This window comes from Cygnus olor, chromosome 5, assembly GCF_009769625.2.
Source record: "Cygnus olor isolate bCygOlo1 chromosome 5, bCygOlo1.pri.v2, whole genome shotgun sequence".
Lineage (NCBI taxonomy): Eukaryota > Metazoa > Chordata > Aves > Anseriformes > Anatidae > Cygnus > Cygnus olor.
Window position 1 is genome coordinate 23,820,696 of NC_049173.1, and position 21,699 is coordinate 23,842,394.

The window sequence follows — 21,699 nt, forward strand, 5'->3', positions numbered from 1 at the left end:
GGGTGGAGGGGTGGCCGGCTGCTCGGGGATAGGCTGGGCATCGGTCAACGGGTGGTGAGCAATTGCATTGTGCATCACTTATTTCGTACACATTATTACTATTAATACTATTATTATTATTATTGTTGTTGTTATTCTTTTCCCTGTCTTAATAAACTGTCTTTATCTCAACTCACAGGCTTCACTTTCCCGTTTCTCTCCCCCATCCCGGAGAGGGAGGGGGGAGGGTGAGCGAACGGCTGTGTGGTGTTTGACTGCCAGCCGGGCTAAACCACAACAACACCCGAAGAGGAGCACAGTTCCTGGTGAGGCAGTTCCATGTGACTTTACAGCCCCCACAAAGCACCTCCTGCAGCCTTAGACCATGTGGAGTTGCCATGAGCTGCTGAATCCCTTGAGAACACAGGGTAGTGGGCACAAGTCTGTGAGTGACTGCACCAAAGTTAAAAGTTCGGTGCTGCCAGTTGGGTGAGTCTCGCTCCTTCACATTCTTCTTTCCCAGGCCTTTCCCCCAGAGCCCGCCCACCTTCCAAGCCCCAGTCCTGCCCTCATGCCTTGTGTTGCCTCTGGCACTCCTCACACACATCAGTTGAGCCAGATCAACTGATTAAACCAGGAGAAAACAAGTTTTTGTTGTTGTTGCTCTTGTTGTTTGAATTTTTGTTCCCTTTTAGTTAGTCCCCTGGTAGAGGGTTGATGCAACTCAGAGGTGTCCAAGGAGTTCAACGATACCACAGCCAGGCACAGGAAGATGATGGGGTGGAAATGGAACGAGGTGGCTTACCTGTTCAGATGTGCTGAACTGCTTACCTTACCTCACCCCATGGCATTTGCCCCCTGTAATTTCAACGAAGAATATAACGTCCCTAAAAGTACAGCCAACTGTGAAGACTTTGCAGAATAAGAAAGTAGCAGCAAAACGGAAGGTCAGCACCCTTCCAAGTTTCTGTATGTATGGGTTTCATCTCCCACAGACATTCAAGATGTTGGAAACCCTCTGAGTGCACTGCAGCTGAACTCACCATCCCAATCTATCCACCTGCATATTCAGTCCATGCTACACACTGCTGTAGTCCTCACTGCTCTTCTAGGTTGATTTTAACCTACACTGCCCTCTTCTCTCTCTCAGTCCCCCTCAGTATCCATCCCTCTCCTCAGGCTCTGGGCCGGTAGTTGCATAGTTATTGGTGGAGTTATTGAGGACAGCACCAAGAGAGAGTTTCAGCTTTTGCCTTGCCTTAGAAACTCTGTTACTAGTTTTGATGATGTTTTTCAAACGAACACCCTGCATTAACCCACATGAGATTCCAGGCTCACCAGCACCGACCAGATTTGCACTCTGTGGAAAGACAGAAGATCTGGGGTCTACTGACCTTCACACCACATTGCAAAGTCCACCTTTCATTCAAGCTTAGGCTCTTCGTGTCATCTCATTAAACCTAAGTAATAGGATATAGTATTCACATGGATATAAACTGCACAAGCAAAGGCCTAGTCCGGCCTCTCTTTTTCTTCCTTATCCTGCCCCTTGTGTCTCACAGCTTCACCCCTTTGCCCTTGTTCTAACTCTTTCCTGATCCTCCCATCAGGTGACAATTTGAATTTTAAAGCCATTTACACTCCAAAAGGGGCATAATCAGATTTTTATCCCATACTTTTCTGATGTGACTTTTTTATTATGACATCAAGTACTGACCCATAATAAGGATGTAAATGCCCACTTTAATGTCTATTACCCATATCTGCAGATGCATATAAAATTATAGTATCATCACATAACTACATATTAACCTCTTGAGCTCCATGACAGACAAGCTCTCCAGGGAACACTGTATTTCAATTTCCAATTACCAGCAGTAGTTCAGTGACAAGCAGTAGAAGTTGTACTCATCCATACCGCAAACACTCAAGGTGCTTGCAGAATGACAGAGAACTCACATTCTGAATACACCAGGTATGGCGTTTTCAGTTCCCAGCTTTTTGTGACAAGAATTTGAGTCCTTCCCATGAACAAGTACCACAGTTACATTTAAGTACACATACAGGTGTGATGTAGCTTACCCAAAATAAATTTGTGGGTTTCAGCAGAGCTGCATCTGAGTCACACAGCAGTGCACAGTCATCTCTTTACCCACAAGGAGTAGCAGAGAGAGCATAAGGTGTACAGCAACACTACGTGTCATCTCTTATGCCTCTGAAGAGCAAAACATGCACTTTGCTCAGAAAGTACCCATTTAGCACAGGTGTAAAGGTGCAGTGTGTGAGCAAGGGATGATGTGGTCCACAATGCTTTATAGCATGAATCAGGATACCACAAGTGCAGCTACCTGTCCCATCTCAAGGTGGTATTTGTGGAAATTCAAGGAAATCGAGACATTTCTGATTTTTCCGGTTAATGGCATCTGCTTACATCAGGAATTGGGTGTTCATCTGTGAACAGAGCCTGTGAACGACACCTGAAACAAGAATCATAGAATGGCTTGGGTTGGAAGGGACTATGAAGATCACCTAACTCCAATGCCCCTGCCATGGGCAGGGATGCCACCCACTGGATCAGGTTGGCCAAGGCCCCATCCAGCCTGGCCTTGAACTCCTCCAGGAATGGGGCATCCACAGCTCCTCTCAGCAACCTGTTCCAGTGCCTCACCACCCTTACAGTGAAGAATTTCCTCCTAGTGTCTAATCTAAATCCTCTTTTAGTTTAAGACCATTCCCCCTTGTTTTGTCATTATCTACCCAAGCAGAGAGTCCTTCCCCATCTTTTTTGTAAGACCCCTTTAAGAATCCTACAAAAACTTGCAGGAGGGTTTTTTGTTTGCTTGTTTTTAAAGAAAAGGGGAAAAAATGAAAAAGTTGTTAATTTCTCTACAAGATTTAAACCTGAGAATCAAAGTAGAGAACAGAACAAAATGCAGGAGAGGCAAAAGTCAATGCTGCTTTTCTTAATACTTTTCCCCTTCATTTTCTGATACAGCTCAGTCAGATAATTGATTGTGGTTCCAAAGATGGTCTCTGACCTTACGGCAGAAATATGAACACAGACTTCCCATATTTTAACTCTCTACTAAACTGGGCACTGACAGGCAGCCTACCATTTGTTAAAAAACAGCTGGTTTTTGCACTGTATAGTCATTGCTTTGGAGTTTGGGGATGAGAATCAGAAGGCAACACTTGAAGTGTCAGTGCAAGACATGTCAACAGTCATATCGTCCTGTGGTGTTCAGGTAAAAGTATATGCAGTGCAACTGCTCAAGACCAAGTTTTCACCTACCTATTGCTCTTCTTCAAGTCATAGTGGACAACCTATTTCAAAGTAGATCTTCTATGAAACCACGCACTTGGGCTGTCCTTTCCTTTCCAATTCATTTCAAAACTAGGAATCATAGATATTTACAGAGAGAAAACATATTTTGGGAAGCTATAATATCCTGTAAGAAAGCTCCAACAAAGTGAATACATACCAAAAATCCCTAGCTTAAAAATAAATTTTATATATGTATAATAAATATATGTATATATATATACACACACATTTATGTATGCATAATTTTATATATGTATGTACACATATCTGGTTACAGATACAAATACTCAAAAGTGAAGAAATGAACTGCCATCCTAATTCATCCCTCTGCACATATGCATTGCCATAACATCAAATCAAACGAGCACACAGTTTATTTTCTATGAACTCCAGCCTCATACAGAGCACAGAACACACACCTCTCTAGGGAGGCGAGGTCTGAGAAGTCTGAGAACTGAAGGAGATTGGGTCTGACTATCTGCTGCTAAAGACAGAAAGAACAAAGACTGAAACTGTCAAAACAAAGTTCTTGTGATGAAAACAAGTGACCACCAGCCCTGGAGAGATGCCTGTCTGCCACCTCTCTGACGCCTGAGAAGCAAGAGAGGGACTCCAACGAGGAGCACAGTGATCCTCACCTCATTGGTACATTGTGGCTGGGTGAAGCTCTGAGCACTCACAGCTGCTGTGGAACTTAGTAGGAAGTTGATTTGAATCTACAAAAGGTTACAAAGTAAGCCATTCCAAATTGCCCATTCCTTCGTACCTCATTTTGGGCCCCCCCAAAATTAGAGAGAATCCCTATTTTTTGTTTCAGTCATTCTGCATTCATCTATAAAAAAAGGGTGACAATCACACCCAAATTCCTAGCACATAAATAAACCCATTAACATTCTAAGCTACTACAAGCAGGAGGCACCCCAAAGAGACTAACGAGGATTGATGGAATTGGAGCCTGGTTCATCATGGAAGCATGAGATTTCCACTTCTTTCTTTCTTTCTTTTGTTAAATAATGCGCTTTGCTTAGATGTCTAAATAAATGGAAACCCAGGAAGCGTGTGTCTTGCAGTCATGCAGCATCCCCAGTGATGTGGTCAGGAGGATGGGAAATGCCACCAGCCCCAGGGTAGCCCCATGGCAGTCCCTGCGCTGGTTGAGTGCATGGCCATGACAGCCCTACATCATCCCACGGGAATCCAAAAGGACCAGGCAAGGGAGAAAAAGCACATGAAAGCTCACGTTGCTGCTGATCTCTATAGGCAACTTTTGTGGTGACACTGGACAGACGGGAAAGAAATCACAGGATTTCTTTCACTCACCACACAACGCCCGGCATCAAGAGCATCTTTACCTCTGGCTTTCTCAAAACAGCAATGTATGTTTCCCCAGGGAAAGGGGGAACGAGGGGGAAAGCCACACATTGGCAAAGTATGTGGTGAAGCAGGATGAAGAAGACTCCTAAGGCAAGGTTGGTGAACCTTTCAGGGAGAGTTCTCCAACTAGAGCTCTTCCAATACATTGCAATTTTAAAGGTGTTCTGCAAAATCCATGTGTTTCATCTTCCTAATGGCAACACCTCCTGACTAAAGTATGCCTAAGTCTGCTCTTGTTCTCATCTTTAGATATGTCCCTGTTACTCCCCAATAGTACTGAATGAAATGAATGTCACTTAGCCTTTTGAAACTCTATATACTACTTTATACAACTTTTCATTAAAAAATTAAGTAACTGCTGTTACTGAAAAATTAGTTGACTTTGGTAGAGAACAAATTTTGTACTCCCAGATTTGAACTATCATTTATTTAGCTGTGTGAAATCCTCCGTGAGCACATAGTAAGTCTACCTGTATTTATTTGTAGTTTCAGGTGATTCTCTGAGCTGGAAAATTATAAAACAAACATGGTCTGAAAAACACCAGTAGAAGATAAAAGCCACCGCTTGGATGGGACCCCACAGCCAGCCCGCCTACTGAAGTTACCACCCACTCTTCAAACTTGCATGTAAAACTAAGGGCATGTGAAAACAAACTAAAAAATCAGCTTAAAAAAAAAAAAGACATCCCAATTATCAAATGAAATGCTTCGTACAAAGAAAAAATGCAGGTAGGTGGAATACAACATCTGACTCTTTTTGACTGTTACCCACAGCTCACCATATTTGTCAAATCGGGGCGCATCCTGTAAGACAATCTGTTCTTAAGAGCTCTTCTCACCTTCCTGCCAACAAAAATCAGCACATTTGACCAAAAACACTTCCCAGTTCCCAGAGGTGTGGCTTGCAGATGAAAGAGAAAAAAATACCATTTTTAAAAATTGGAAAACAAAACAAATAAAAAGGACACACATAATACTGACAACTTGAAGCAGTTTCCAAAAGATCTTGATCTTTGTTTAAAAGCATTCAATCAGCTTGGGTTCTAATTTTTCACAATTTATTCATGGGAACAGTTAATGTAGAAGGAGCCCTACTTCCACAAGTACGTATAGCTATCAATTTGGGGACAAAAATACATGCAAGAAAAAATTCAAAGTCCACTGCTCATTTGATCTTTGAAGCCACTGCTACCATGGTTAAAAAAAAAAAAGAGTGAGGCTAATCAATCTTAAAAGGATGTTGGCAAAATGAATGGATATCCATTAAAGTATCAATTGGAACTGACCTACTCATTTAAATGAAATCCTTTTTGGGACTGGGTAGATCTGAAGTGGTGACTTGGAAGTGAGAGACTACTTAAGAAACTCTGGAATCTTTTCAAAACCCAAACAGGGAGCATCACAATTGCCTAGAGATGACATCATGACAAACTGGGAAACAAAATCATTGCAAAAAAAAAAAAAAAGGACATAAGTGAGTTACCTCAAATCCTTGACTTGAGTTTGCAATTCAAAGGAGAAAAGCATAGTAGCTTCCTACAGACCCTCAGCTAACAGCTTATATTTAAGAAAACTGTCAAGGAAGCATGCAAATTATGGACATTGAAGTTCTGTAAATCTACTTGGATGTCACTGTACCTTTTCCCACTTTCAACTGTTTGCTTTGTATCAGATACAACAATTCTTTCATAAATTGATTTATTTCCAGTTTTATAATCAGAACAGAGATTCTGCAAGACCCTTGTTCAGAGAATACATGTTTAAGACAAAATAATACAAGCAAGAATCTTATTTACATGTTACCCCCAAAACAGAGTCCTAAGAATCCAGAGTCTATTAAAGAGTTAAATCTTATGACCACTTACAACATTTGTGACATGTACAATGTGGCTCTTTAAAGGTTTTGAGCAGTAGACCTGTTTGTGAACTCTCTCTAGGTAAGCTGTCTGGGACAGAAGGAAGCTAGACTGAAACTGATGACTTTGGCTAACTGTCTGGTGTCACCAGACTTGAAAGAAAACTCGAAGGCTTCAGCAGTGCCTAGGGGCTCAAGTCAGGCCAGACCAGTCTCAGCTCACGGCACTCACACACCATGCTGGACAACAAGAGGTGCTGGCATGAGACATTAACACTACATCCAGGACTTGGGATTTGATTCATAGAATGGGTTAGGTTGGAAGGGACCTTAAAGATCTAAGCAACAATTCGAATGTGGCACTATTCCTTCACTATATTTCACATTTATTTTAGAATAAATATAGCATGATGCATTTTAAAGCTGCACTCCACAAGGTCACTGCTCCCTGATGTTAGAGCATAGACTACCAGAAAATCACTTCCTCCAGTCACAACATCTCCGCTCAGATGAGTGCAGCACAACTCTTCCACAGGGAGAAACCTCCCATCTTGCTCTTTTGGTGTGATAGTGAAAGCTAAAGGCCACCACAGAGACACTCCTATTGAGAAGCATCTTCTTTTTATGCCACAGAAGAGAAAAGAGGCAGCCATATTGCTAGAGTAGGTAAGAAAGATATTGCTTTTTTTTTTTTTTTTGGCAACTATCCTATCAGGGTAATAATCCCACCAATGCTCTTCCTCACTTGTCTCCAATTCCAGTGCAATGTTCACACAGCTGAATGAAAGAACTGAGTCGCCGAAGCTAAGCATGAACATGGTGAATGCCACCCTGAAACAGCAGCCAGTACAGCAAGAACGAGGAAGTCCTCACCAAGGAGCATCTTCCACTGAGTGATCATGTGTCTCAGGATTGCACAATTGTATGTCATTGTACTACTCAGAAATCAACAAGCATGCAGAAACGATGCATCACTTCAGATGGCAGAGGTAATTTTTTCTCACCTTTGCACCTTCCCATGCAAATTTCAAGACAATTTTTGGTAACACCATAAAACTTTCACCACCATGGTTTTTCTCTCTGTTTGCCAAAAGACCTCCCATTTTTCAACAGATCTCTACAATGTAGAAAAAAAGCCAGACTTCTTCTCCAAGATTCTAAACCAGAAGCAACTCTCATTTCATGGAGACAGTAAAGTTGACCAAAATTGACTGGAAAATTGTATAAAATTGACCATTCACTGACTTTTAGATGCCTCTGTATTTATCCCAGTGGTTTATATTTGGCTATAACACTCTTTCCAGGAAGCTGCTGCTGTCTTCAAACCAAAGCCTGAAGATACAAAGAACCTACAGTTTCCAGTGCTTTGTGCCATGGTTAATTTGTCCTCACTGTTCAAACCTCACACCCTATTTCTACCTTGAATTCATTTGACTTTGGCTTCCAGCTTATTTTTAGGCCCATCTGCTCAAGATGTGAAATGCTTTATTTCCTGGTATTTCCACTTCCGTAGGGGACTTTCTACTACACAGGCAAGCCATCTCTGATCCTCTTCTGATAAAACCAAAGAGACTAAGTTCTTAAGTATTCTGAATTATAAAATCTGTTAGTCCAAAATTGCACTGTAATACAGCTAAAGAAACATGGCGCATTTCAGAATAATAATAATAATAAAAAAGATTATTCTTATTTCTAGGAGTCTGTGCATAGAAAAGCAGCTATAAGAACTTTAGATTGAGTCTGCTGCCTCCATACCTGCCGTAGCACTACCATAACGCTGTGTTTGAGCAGCAAGGATTAACATGATGTTTGGTTATATGAATATATGAAGGCTGAATAGCAACAGGCAAGCAAGTTTTCCTGCTTCTGTAAAGAATACTGTGTGCAGACACTAGAACTGAATGCAGATGAATGTGGAATACTGGGTATTTTCATGCAGGAATGGAATTAAAAGGCTGAATGACAAGTTTTATAGTGTGAAGCTTATGAATAATGACTTACATGTGTTAATGGATTACAAGTACTTGTTGACTGTGTATAGCTAGTTATACAAGACAAAGAAGCCTAGTTGTAAAGGAAGAATAGCACTTCTCAAGCCTGCTGGAAAAAAAGCACAGCAAGAAACAGTGTCAGGATGATGATATCCAGGAAAAGAACTATTCCAAGAGAAGATGCAATTTCCTAATACGGAGGGCAATTAATAATAAAAATGTCTACCAAGGAAGATGAGTTACTCCTTACTTGAAGGTTCTGAAGTCAGATTACTTGTCCTTCTAAAAATATAATTAAATCCAGTTGCAGGATACCATAGCTAAAAGGTTCACAAAAGCTTTCTCCAGCCTTGAAGAAAGTTTAAGTCTTGTTTGTTACTTGGCACTGTGGCTAAGAGAATGTAAAAGGGAGGTCTCACTATCTAATTCCTTTGTTCTCAGGTACCCCCTAGACATCCAAACCTGGCCACTGCGAGACAGAATACAAGCCAAGCTAGACAAACCTTCAGCCTGACCCAGTGCAGCCTTCCTTATGCTGTTCATCCCATTCCTTCAGAGGTTACAAGGAAAAGAGGACAGCTTTGCAAAACCCTGATCATCCTCATAATACTGACAGCTCTGCTTTAAGACAATGAATACACAGGGTCACACATGCAGGGGTCAGCAATAGTTTTTCCAATTATCTTCTGCAGATATATATATTTTGCATCTTTCTTTGACATAAAAGAAGCTGTCCCGATCCATTTTCTACTTCTACCAATTCTTTGAGGTGGTGCAAGAATTCTCTTTCTGGGTATGCCAGTTGGCACACTATTCTCAACACACTGAAGTCACACTAACAGCCGGGTCTGCACTTGGGAAGGAATTTTACCTGCATTAAAATTGTGATGTACATTGAGGGTTCCCTATGTCTCCACAACACAAGTCTGTATGTTACCTGATTGAGGGCTCCAGGAACTGGTGACAGTTCAGTCTCACATGCCTGTGAGTCAGTTTACTTCCTTAAACAATGAGATGCTTTGGTATAGTTAAGAGGCTACATTCTCTCTCTATGCCAAGTTCTGTCCTTGTAGTGAGTAAAAATTAATGGCCTAAGAACCTTGTCTTGCCTTCTGTAAAGCAAGTAGCCCCTTACGTTTTATACTCTAAGAAACTTTACTGCATTTTAAGGTACAAAAGCAGGATGTCTCCAATGCAAGCACAAACTGGAATAGAAAGCAGTATCACAGTGAGAGCAGAATTTTGTCCTCCTTTGATATTCTCCTAAAATAGTATTACTACTATAACCAATATTCCTACTAAAGTACATTTTCTGAACAAATGACTGGAAGCAGCCTCCACTTTTGTTTCACTGAAATTTTTCTGGTTAACAAACTGTTCCTGAAGACAACAAAGTTCTTATCCACTTTACATAATTTCTTTTCAGTTTCCAGGCACATACATTGGTTTTTGTAGCATGTTCTTTCTTCAGTGCAGAGGGGGATTACAGTGTTAAAAAAAAAAAATGACAAAACCACTCTCATTGTTGCCCTTCCACCTATTTCCCTTCTAATCCTCTGCCCACTGAGCAGCTGTCCACAACATCCACAAAGTAACAGCATGAGCTTCTGCAATTTGAAGGACAGCACTAACCATCTCAATGTCATTCTTCAGGAATGCTAGCAAGACACACCTCTGCACAGCACAATCATGAAGCAAATCTATCATTCGGTAGCACTACTCCCAGCCTCTTATGAGTTTCTCTCCAACTACTGTTTTGCTGCCTTCTTCGCTCTTTACCGCACCTTATCTTAAAATCGTAAATCTATTCTTTTAATTTGCACCTCTCCAGTACCTACTAAACTGGAACTTAAGCCTCACTAGAGCTCATTGGAACAACTACTGGAAACGTGCAAAGAACAACTACTTGTGTTCCTCCCAGCTCTTTCTCTTCCACTGAATGTGCACCTTCTTGCCACACATACACAAAATTCTTTTTGCATAAGAATGTCATTATGAGCTGGTCTCCATAATCTTTGAAAACCTGGGGAAATTACATGATGTGACAGGGCAAAAGGGCAGTATATCGTGCCTCTTTCTAAAAAGGCATTGAGGACCACCTGGGGAATGACAGACGAGTGAAGCTTACCTCAGTCCCTCATAAGTTTCTGGAGCAAGTTCTGGAAGCCATTTCCAAGTATACAAAGGACAAGAAGGTGACTAGGAAGAGGCAGCCATATTTAACGAGGGAAAATCATACCTATTAATCTGACTGCCTTCTAGGATGAAATGACAAGCTCTGTGAATGAGTGGAAGGCAGTGGATGCTGCTTACGTGGACCTTCGCAAGCCTCTTGTTGCAGTGTCTTAAAGCATCCTCACAGCCAAGTTGGGGAGCTATGGACTGGACGCAGCTCAGCAAGAAAGGTCAGCGAGAAACTGGTTGAACTGTCAGGCTCAAAGAATAATGAACAGTGGTTTGAAGTGTACATGGCGGCAAGTTATGAGAAGCATGCCTCAGAAGACAATACTGGCATCGATGCTGTTCAGCATCTTCATAATGATGTGGAGAACAGAACAGAGCATACCCTCAAGGAAAACAGGAAAAAATGCTGTATATAGGGGGAGCTGCTGATATGATAGAGGGTGGTGATACCATCCAAAGGGACCTTGACAGACTGAGCAGACAGAAACCTCCTAAATTCCAACCAAGGTAGATGCAGATTCTTGTACCTGGGACAGGTTTAAGGAATCTGCCTTGGAGGAAAAGGGATGAAGCAACGTACCTAGTTCATTCATTTAAGAATACTGCAAATATTCAAAACTGAATGAAGCTACTGAAGTATGAAGATGAATTTAGATAAACACCCTGGAGGAACAAGATGAAACATGACATGTGATTCATATAGCTTGTCTGCCAGTCAGGAGAATCAAATTTGGTTGAGAGCCTGACTGACCTACAAATGGATTCCAACATAGAAATAGGAAAGACAGGGAAGCTACAAGACTTTAAGTCTCCAAGCACTCCCAGGAAGCTGCCATAGCCAGAAGCATGATTAATCAAGACAAGGCCTGCTATAGTTACTCTTCAGTAGTACAACAGGTACATTCAACCTTTAAGGGCAAGGAGAACCTCCTAGGAAGCTTACAACCTTAGGGCTTACTCAGACGAACAGTGCTACTGACCTCAATAGGAAAATCTGATGATAATTTATCTTTCACTGCCCACAGAGAAAAATCATGTGAAGTCTGGTGTCCTTCCTCCCAGGAGGGAGATGAAGGCTGTCGATTCCCTAACACCTCTTGTAAAGGTCCTGCCACCAAAGGTCTTGTAAACTGTCCTGCCACCACAAAGAAACTCTGAAGAATACTTAGAATATATCTTGCTTTATCAGAATTGTTCTAAAAAAGGGGAACATAGAAGATCAGGTTTTAAAATTTCAACTAAATGCTTGGTAACTGGAATGGGTCTGTTAAATAGACTCAAACCAAGAGAGGTTGTGGAAGAGCCTTCATGAGATAAACACTGAATTGCACAAATGCTCTTTCAGGGGACCACTCCCTGCAAGTTGGGTTAAAAAGCTCTAAACCAAAAATTTATTTGCCCTCTATCAGCAGAATGCGACCACCATTGCCTTCACTGTGCTCACAAGTACAAGATAGACAATTGACTACTTTTCAGGTTTCCTTCCTCTTTATAAATTCTAGATCACAGGCCCTCCAAGTGTTGAGACTTCGTCCACTACCTCTCAAGCACCACTGAGCCAAGTGCTCAAAGTACAAAATAAAAAAATCCAAGGGCTATTTTAAAACAGGAACACTCCTCATTCCACAAAGCCTTTACTGCTTGTCCCATAATCCAAACTGACCTCTGTACACCTTTGGCAAGGTAAAAAGGCTTTCCCTGTTCTAAATAGTTCTAAAATGTACCACTAAAAAGAAATAATATTTTGAGGGGGATTTGCATGGGCAGATCTGACAGTTTGCTTGGGCTGCGAAATACAAATCCAATTTGCATCTTTCCCCAAGAATAAGTAGGTATTAGGGGATCAGACACAGGCCGTGTGTCTGTAATGTAACTGTATTTGTCAATCATGATTTAGACTGAGCCGTTCAATTTTTTGTTTTGAATATGTTATGACCATTTAACATATTAATACATAATTAAATATAAAACACTGCCTTATAGCTTTGAAATCAAATCTGTCCCTCAGCTATTTGATTTATAAGGGAGAGGCAAACATTGTAAAACCACTAAAAACACTGCAAAACCCAGTAAAAACAGTGCTAACTGCACCTCCACATTCAAAATGAATTTTACGAGCTTCAGTTGTCCTGTCTGGAAGCTCCACCCAGAGAGGAAAGCAAAAGTAATTGTGTGCATACAAATATGTCCTATTTTTAAAGGACTTGGGAACCCATGAGGCCACTGGCCCTTTGACTCATGCTATACAGGTATATATCCTAAAAATTTAGCCCAAAATAAACTCCAGGCAGAGTAACTCAATAAAAGTACATGTAATGCGATCAAGAATAGATGAAAAAGAGGGGAGAAATCACTATCCGTATATTCTGCAAGAGAGAAGGTAACAGAGGACCAAGTGAAAGCATTACAAAGAGAACAGAATCTCTTCTGTGTATGCTGCAGAGTAAAATACAATCAACAGCAGGTGGAGACACCTCCAACAGATAGAGCAGACAATACTTTTTTGAAGGGGGAAGAACATGAGACAGAGGTGGTCTGATCAGTACCAAGAAGGCTTTGAACACAAGTGACACTTTAAATGTTTTTTTTTGTTGTTGTTGTTCAGTTACATGGTAACTTCGATGGAAAATGTCCTGGGAAATGCAGACAGTCTCTTTTGAAGTTAAACACTGAGAAACAGAAGTTTGGTATAACCTCTACCATACTTGAAGGATATTCGAGGGCCCAGGTTCCTTTCCATGACACCAGCTTGCACATTTATGTCCAAGTGGTTCTTCCAAATCCTTATCCAGTAGGAGATTTAGGAAAGAACATGCAATACACAAAGCAAGACGAAAGACATTCAGAACAAGGAAGAAGGAATGGATCGTGCTGTCAGTGAGCCTGGGGCAATTTCTGAATGGACAAGCACTGTATTTGCTTCACTAGAAGCAACGTGGTTTGAGTTCATTCACACATGGCCTAAAAACATTCTGCTACTACAGAATTCAGGTTCCATGTTCCATCTTGTTAGCATTCCCTCCCCTAACTCCCCAGTCAAGAAATCTTCCTGGCCTTGGAGAAAGCAGGGGAAGGACTTTCGCCTCTTTGAGCGGCAGGGGGTACTTTCACACAGAAAATGCCAAATGCAGCAAATAAGCAACATGTCCATGGGTGAATATAGATCAAGATCTGAAAATCCAAAAGATTCTGTATACAACCCAGCACACAGGAGCTGGCATCAGGGAAGGAGATGAATGCATAATAAATACAGCAATAGCAAGAACAGTTTAAAAAGTCACTGCAGTCCCAACACTGATTACCTTTTTTTAAGCACAGATTCACAAACATCGTTTAGATATGTGGGGCACGCAGATCTATCTCGATGATGGCACGCATCACGTGCCAATACTGAAGATATCACTACTGCCAAACAAGATGTTTGATGAAGACATACACCAGAGTCAAACACTTCCAAAATCCTGCAAGCTTTTACAGTTGCAATGGTTTCTTTTAGCTGTATCCGGGGCTCTTCTCTGGCGGCATTTTAAAAAAGTTAGTGGAGGCAGCAATAGTGGCTTTCTCAGCTGCTGGTATTTTCCCTGTCCACTCAGAGTTCTGGGATCTCAGGGATGTTGTTGCTGGTAGGTCTGACTCTGCAGCATCCGTGTGCACAGATAAAGTCGCTGGAATATAAAATTGCAGGAAAAGGGGAACAGAGGAAGAGAATAGGAAAAGGAGATTAAAAAAAACAAGTTAGAACAAGTGATTTCACAGCAAACTCCTCATATATATCATTACTTATACGAGGGTGTTATTGATTGAGTTCCTGCAAGTTCTGCCCCCTCCAAATTCTTCTGAAATACAGGTTGTTGATAGCATTAGCATCCTTGCCCTGATGATTCCCACATTTAGAATTCCAATCTACCAGTCCACTAAGCGGTTCCCTTAGTCAGAGTTCCTATTGAAAATCAACAAGTCTCTGAAAGCTTGACAATTTTCAAGGTTGAAAAGCTCAGTTAAAGAAGGGAATATAGGTCACCACCAATACCAGTGGTACCATGAACCTCCACATATACCCAACATGGTAAATCAGCCTATTAGAACAAGAAGCTACATGGCTAAGCTAGGCCGGAATCCATTCTCATGTTCTCAATACAAACACTGCTTCAAAATAGGACAGGCTATAATTATCATGAAGGATTTGCAGATCCACAGCTCAACCAAACAGTAACCCAAATTTCTAGAACAACTGCAAGAAAACCTAGAAATATGACAGTTTGCTCCCATTCTCAGTATACTGAATCATGAGCAGAATAATGTAATAATTGTGTGTTTTTATTACAAGCTGCTTCTGCTGCTCTGTAGTGGATGAAGGATAAAGAGGCCATAATAAGACTCAACTAGAGGACTGACTGCTTTGAAGTTTAAATAAAAATATAGTATCAATGGCTGAGGTTCCACACTCAGTAGACCTGGAACCCAACAGTCTTGCTCCTGCAAATCCAAAACAGTGAGTCATTTCCACACAACCACAACAACACAGCTGATAACAGTATACACTGTGTTTTACTTGTAGCCCATTGATTTCCTCCATCTGAACACGCAAAAAAAGAAAAAGTAAGCAAAAGTCTTTAAACTAATAATCACCACCGATATTACACTAAGGACCTGCACTAACAGACTCCCCACTTGAGCTCTTCATCTTTGATCAAAGAAAAAAAAAAACAGGCTTCTTATTATGGGGTGCCATCACAGCATGGCAAAGAGCAAATGCATTATCAAGAAATAAAGGGCAAAATTCACTAAATTGCCACTACTTAGACTGTTTTCTAATATGCAGTTTCAGAAGCAGTTGTTACCTTTTAGAATTTTTTGAATTATTTTACAAGTATGAATGCACATCGAGACAGACAAAATCTATTTATGAGGATTTTTCCTCCAGACTCCCCACTGCAGTACCTGAATAAGATGTGAGTTACCACATGCACTGCTATGTGTATGTGTGCTTCAGTCACCTAACTGCTGAACACCTCAATGGAAAGCTGGACAACCGTTCACTACATATTTCACGACCATCTATACTTGAGGTCTGCTCTGACAAATGGAAGACAGATGTGACAATCTTCGTGAGATCCCTTTCAAGCTAGAGAATAACTACAATGAGAAGAAAGTTTTACAAAGTATTTCTCAAACAAGCTCTGCTATGCCCCAGGGGACATTATTCCAAATATATCTCACCGAAACTGAGCCTAACTGAACACAAGGACACTATCCTTGTGTTTTGAAGCCCCTAGCCTTAGATCACTGAAAGTCTGAAGGATTTTTATCACCACAGACTTTCCTCTTCCCTAGGCATGGTTGTTGGTCAATAAATTGGATGAATTTTTCATCTCATCCAGCACAGCCAGTCTTTCTCACAGCCAGATTTTCTTATTCTACTGCCAAACTACACCAATCAGACTTTTGTTCTTGCTTTGTGGAAGCTTCATGCTTTAGGGCTCACACACCGCTGAATCATGCAGCACAGACAGCACTAACTTTAATTTTCAATATCTCTCAACACTTGCATGTGACAACTTATTTTTGGTAGTAACAGTCACTCCCTGACGTGCAAATGAATTTTGCATTTTCTGGCATTTTTTTTTTGTTGCTCTCAACATCCAGGCCTTTTTCTAAAATGTTATTCTTCAACCACAGCTGTGGTATTTAGGCTAATTAGTCTCAAAGGGTGGATAAATAATGGAAGTTTAATGCTATAACAATAGAGACCTAGGCACTTCTGCTACAACAATACATGTTTTTTAATGCTTACACAAAGGTCTCTAACAAAGCATCCTTTACCAGAACCCATAACTACTGTCATAAAAGCATGTGAGAAGACATGGAATAAGCCTAGTTTGCTTGGCTCCCAAATAAACCTATCTCCAGCTCCCTTCTCTCACTCCTGCAATTAGAAGGGAGCCAGCATTCACATCTCATATTCCTTTTATTAGCATCTTCTGCTTTCAGCCAAATTCAACTCAAAACTTTCAGTGGATGGCGGTGGCGGGGGAAGCGACAGGGGAAGATTTGTAGCTGCATGTTTAAGAAAGAAGCTAAATTCATCACAATGACAGGGGAGAGTGTTGGCAGAGATTTGAGCTATTTATTCTTTTAGGAAAATCCTATAAAGAATGACACGAGGAAGCCTCTATCTGCAGTCTTGTTCATCACAGTAGTGAGGAGTCCGATAACAGATGTATGCAGTAGCGTGATTTAGTGCCGGGAGCTGGCCCCTGATGTGTATTAATACAGCGGCAAAGCGGAACGAGCCCCTCTTCATCACTCATCTCTATAAAAGAGGTGGAATCCGAGATGGCCCGATGTTCGGCAGAGCAAGCCCATTTGTTCTGCTGACTGATGGAGCCAGCTCAGGCTGTGTCCTTCACCTCCATGGGGCACTCAGGTTGCAAAAAAGGAGATCACTGAAGCAGGACCTGGTCAACAAGTGAGACGGGAGCAGTTGGACTCAGCTAAGAATCTATTTAAAAGTGAAGAAATCCAACACTGTGTACGCCTGCAGTGACAGTCATTGGCTTGCGTTCTGATTCACCCATGTTTCGTCTTTTGAAAAAGGAATAGAATAAGACACCACAAACAGAGCCTCTGTAGTGAGAAAATGAGGCTGCCATGACTCCTCAGCGACAGGGGAATTCAGGGTAGGACATTTATATAGAGATGAGTAGGTGTATACAAGGCAGAAAAAATCTATATCTGCCTCACCAACGTCTAACAAGTCTAAGAGGCTTCAGTTAATTCTACATTACTGCAGAGTAATCCTGTGTTATTTCTTCAGACATTTAGTCATTCTGCAGTCAGATCACCTTCAATGGAAATAATATCAGTTTTTAGAAGTTTCCAAGTTACATGCCCAAGTTGTACTCCAGCTGCATTTGAGAGACTGCTGTAGAAAGTTAGCTAGGACTCAGCTTCAGTTACCCTATCACGAGTTTTTCTGCAAGCACTGTAGCAAACCCTGCCCATCCGTTAACGTTGCTGGGGCTGTTTATAAACAGGGTGTAAGGCAGAGCTCTTTACCATTTCTGCCTTTAAAGATCCTGCAGCACTCTTCTCTTGATGATCAGCACAAGCAGCTTGTCCAGATTCCAGCAACTACATCCTCCTTCCTTAATTTGCAATACTGTTTTTCTCCCTCTTCCTCCCTAAAACATTGTCAGACATCTGTGCTATATTCCATTGCTGAGTTCCACTCCAGATGCAGCTTCAGCTCTGTAAAAAGATGTTCACTATACACTTTGCCTAGTCAGTTAAGTAAAATGCACATAATATTTTGAAACATGCATGCATAAAAGTAGAAGCTCTCCCTATAGAGCATGACCAGCAATGCAGTACAGAAATTACACTGAACAAAAAATACACAGATAGGTAAAAACGTCTCATAATGAGACACTTGCATTCATACCAAGAAAACCTAATACCTCAGAACTAAAATTCTGTGGCTACCATATACAATTTTACTAACCCTTTCACTTCAGAAGTTTGAGTACCCTAATACGGGATGCTCAAAAGCTAGGAAAGGACATCCTAAATAAACTGTCAATAACAAGTACAAGTAACACTTCTGCTGAGCAACAGATCGTTAATGTTCTTTTCTCTTCTTTTTTAATATGGAACCTTTTAGGCAGTCTGCACTCCAGACCTGTGACCTGAAGAGATAGTACAACTTTCTTCCTTACTTCTTTATTCTACTGTCTATTACCAGCCCAATGAAGAAACCCAAACCTCATTTCCCCCTATTCATCACCAGTTTCTTTGGCCTTCATGGTTTTCACATCGCCATTTTTCCCATCAGTTCACCCAATTCTTTGTCACTGGATTACAATCATAGTTTCTTAATGAGCTAGTTGGGAGAACATCAGTCACTGATAGCAGGCAAAATATTTTAAGAGGTGGGGTAGGGTGAAAGGCCAGAAGGCAGTCTCCTAAAACCTTCTGTGTTCTGTGGATTTACACTTTTAAAGATTCTGATGAGTAATCACTTTCCAGAATTAAATCATAGAAAAACACTACATCCCCAGAGCAAGAAAAAGAAGAAAAATGACTACTTTCACCCACAACAGTAAGACAACTCCAAGTTAGGTCTTCTCAACTAATGATCATATTAAAATTACCATATTTCTGCTCCTGCCAAAGTGTCCAGAGGCACCCTGAAAAAGGGCACAAAGCCACCAGCTAGTGTCAGCCCAACACTGAAGGCACACAATGTGTACACCAATCACCTGCTTATTACCATATACTGCATAATTTAGGAACAGTGGAAATAACACCTTCTGGCAAAACAGATTATTAGCCCCTGCACAGTGGACCATTAAGTTGTGTTAACTTACTATAGCCGTGTTATGAAAGATTTGTTTACTTGGCAGCTTTTGATGCTCCACAAAAAACACATGGTATTCTCTTACATGTTGCCTTTCTCTCACTTGTATTTTTAGTTTCAAATCAAGGTAATGCTATTTTTGACTGTTCTGACTCTGGCACTCTGCCCAAGAGGGACACAACTTTAGAAATGCTGGCAGACAGATAAATCCAGGTTACCTGATGTTGGGCTGGATGTGGAGGCTGCAGCTGGCTTTCGTTTCCTCTTGATGTCCCTTGAACATGGTGGTCCCAGGTGTACATTTGCTTGCCTACAGAGAAATTAAAACAACAGCCAGTTAAACTCTGTTCCAGTGTCACCTTCCCACAAAACTCTGGCCAGTCATCCCTCCAACCCTCCTCCGCATCAGCCTCTTAATCAATAGTCAATGTGAACCAGGAGCTTCTCAGGGAAGTTTTCCTCAGATTTTTTGTTAACATAACATTATGCTCACACTTCTTTTAAGAGCACACAAACATAAACTGAGCAAAATAATAATTCTTTCCTAGCATTTTAAGGATCTAGTTTTGTATTCACTTTTAACTAACTTTTGCATAAGTAAAGACAAGATCAAGCAGAGATATGAGACACCCTATCATTACTTCTATACAAGTCTAAAAAATGTCTGCAAGGTTGCACTGAAGAAATTACAAGACATTTATTCCCTTATTCAGAAACTAGCTTACAACATATTTAAAACTTAAGTCATCTTACGAAGTACCTATAGTCCAAGTGTCCGTGAATACTATTTCCACTATAACTGTAAGTTCACGTAGTTAGAAATGCAAAACTGTTTCATGAATTTTCAAAATGATGATTTCCTTATAGAAAGTGCAGTGAAAACAGCTGAATCTGGCTTGCAGCATCATAGCCTTGCTGCACCTGTAAGATAGCTGAAAGGCTTAATCTGTCCCAGTCATATCAGCTGTTGAGTATGAAGCCTACCAATGACCACTTCAGTTTAACCCTTTGCCAACTAAGAAGAAACCTGCCTTACTAGGACTTGCTTGAACAGAGCAACCCTCCAAGTTCTAGACTTAGGAAGAAGTGAAGTTTAATTCAGAAAAGACAGCCTTGGCAGCAGTCCAGAGAACCTTCTCAAATACAATCCATAATGAATACAAATGCATAATTTAGCAATGATGTTGGATTCAAACCCCTGCTTTGTCTGAGATAACAGAATTTCTTAGGCAAGTTGTTTGGTTGCTCTCTGCATCAGATGTGATGTGACAAATGCAGAACTACTGTGCAAATAAAAACCATTAAGGACTGTGAGGTGTTTACATCATGTAAAGATTGGAACCATATACATTTTGACAATTAAGTGATGAAATGCTTCTGTCTTTAAAGCTTATTTTGATTTCTTTTCCTGAACATTTATCAACTGCTGAAAACTTTTACAAATAGCAAGAGGGAAAGATTGCAGCTACACACCTCATGCCAAAATTTATTTTAAAAAACACCATATTTGTAATATATACAATTCAGAAGCTGAATTTATGCAAATAGGAAGTTTCCTGTTGTAGCTATACAGAACAGTGTAGGGAGCACAAAAAATTTCCTGTACAAGCCAAAACTATAAATTGTTTGAATACTACTGGGTCTACCTACTTACCTGTAACAAGCATGCAATCACAAAATAAGAAAGAAAACAACAAAATAGCTACCATTCTGTATTCTGAACTACAATTTTGAAGTTCTACAAGATTTGTCATCTTAATTTGACATTAAGGAGTAGTTTAAAATTTTTTAACCTGTGTTAAATTCCACTGAAGGCCAATTTTTCAAATCCTTAATTTCTGGGAGCTCATATTAACATAATCAGAACTAAAGGCTTGCAAAAATACCAGCACACCTGGAGACTGCACATACAAATCCTTTGTTTATACACATAAATGACTAACTTGTAAGTGACCTCGTATATGCTAAAAAAATGTTTTTGTACATGGTTGTGATAGCAGCCAAATAGTATTTTGGCACAGTTTTACAATGTATTCTGAAACATTTAGGCACACATAGCCCAAGGAAAATATAGTGTCAATCAAGTGGAACATCAGGTTTTTATTTAGCATCACTGTTACAAGATTAGATTACTAACTAGATGACTTTATGATTACATACAACAATCCAAATAATCTTATTACATAATAAAGAAAAGGTTCACTTTTAATTTTATGAGCTTACACTATATAAGCTAACCGATCCTTGGCAGATAATCACTACAGACTACAAAGAAAGTATGCACAATCATTTCTAAGTGACTTTATGCAATTTTTCCTGGTTCACAAATGTTACAGCTAAATTTAGAATTAGAGCTCCTGGTTCTCAGATCCATGCTCAGACCATATCTACCTCTACCTCAAAATTACACAGAACGAAAGAAAAAAAAAAAAAGAAAATCTGAGAATCTCAAAATCCCTTCTTGTACTAAAAATAAGGGCAAATTGTACTCCATCTGGAGACTAGTAGCAAGGATGCTGAATCTATCAGCCCTGCCTCTAACGCACAAAGGCTCAGAGGTCATAAATTGTCTCTGTAACATGTATTTCATTCAGGTTTATCTCTTATTGATCACCCAGACTCCAGTTAGTAA

General features: G+C 40.5%; 1 protein-coding gene across 14 annotated transcripts in view; it reads right to left on the reverse strand.

Moving 5' to 3' along the window:
• The window catches only part of GPATCH2L (G-patch domain containing 2 like), a 51,124-nt gene that overhangs the window by 5,111 nt on the left and 24,314 nt on the right, over window positions 1–21,699 (reverse strand). For 13 of the 14 annotated variants that reach the window (XM_040559087.1, XM_040559090.1, XM_040559079.1 and 10 more), the window contains 2 exons: window positions 19,286–19,377; window positions 284–14,373 (listed from right to left, as the gene is read on the reverse strand). In XM_040559087.1, the coding sequence (XP_040415021.1) occupies window positions 14,201–14,373; window positions 19,286–19,377 (265 nt within the window). In that variant the 3' untranslated portion in view covers window positions 284–14,200. Of the gene's footprint in view, window positions 1–283; window positions 14,374–19,285; window positions 19,378–21,699 lie in introns of those variants that run through there. The other variant, XM_040559091.1, reaches the window with a different exon arrangement.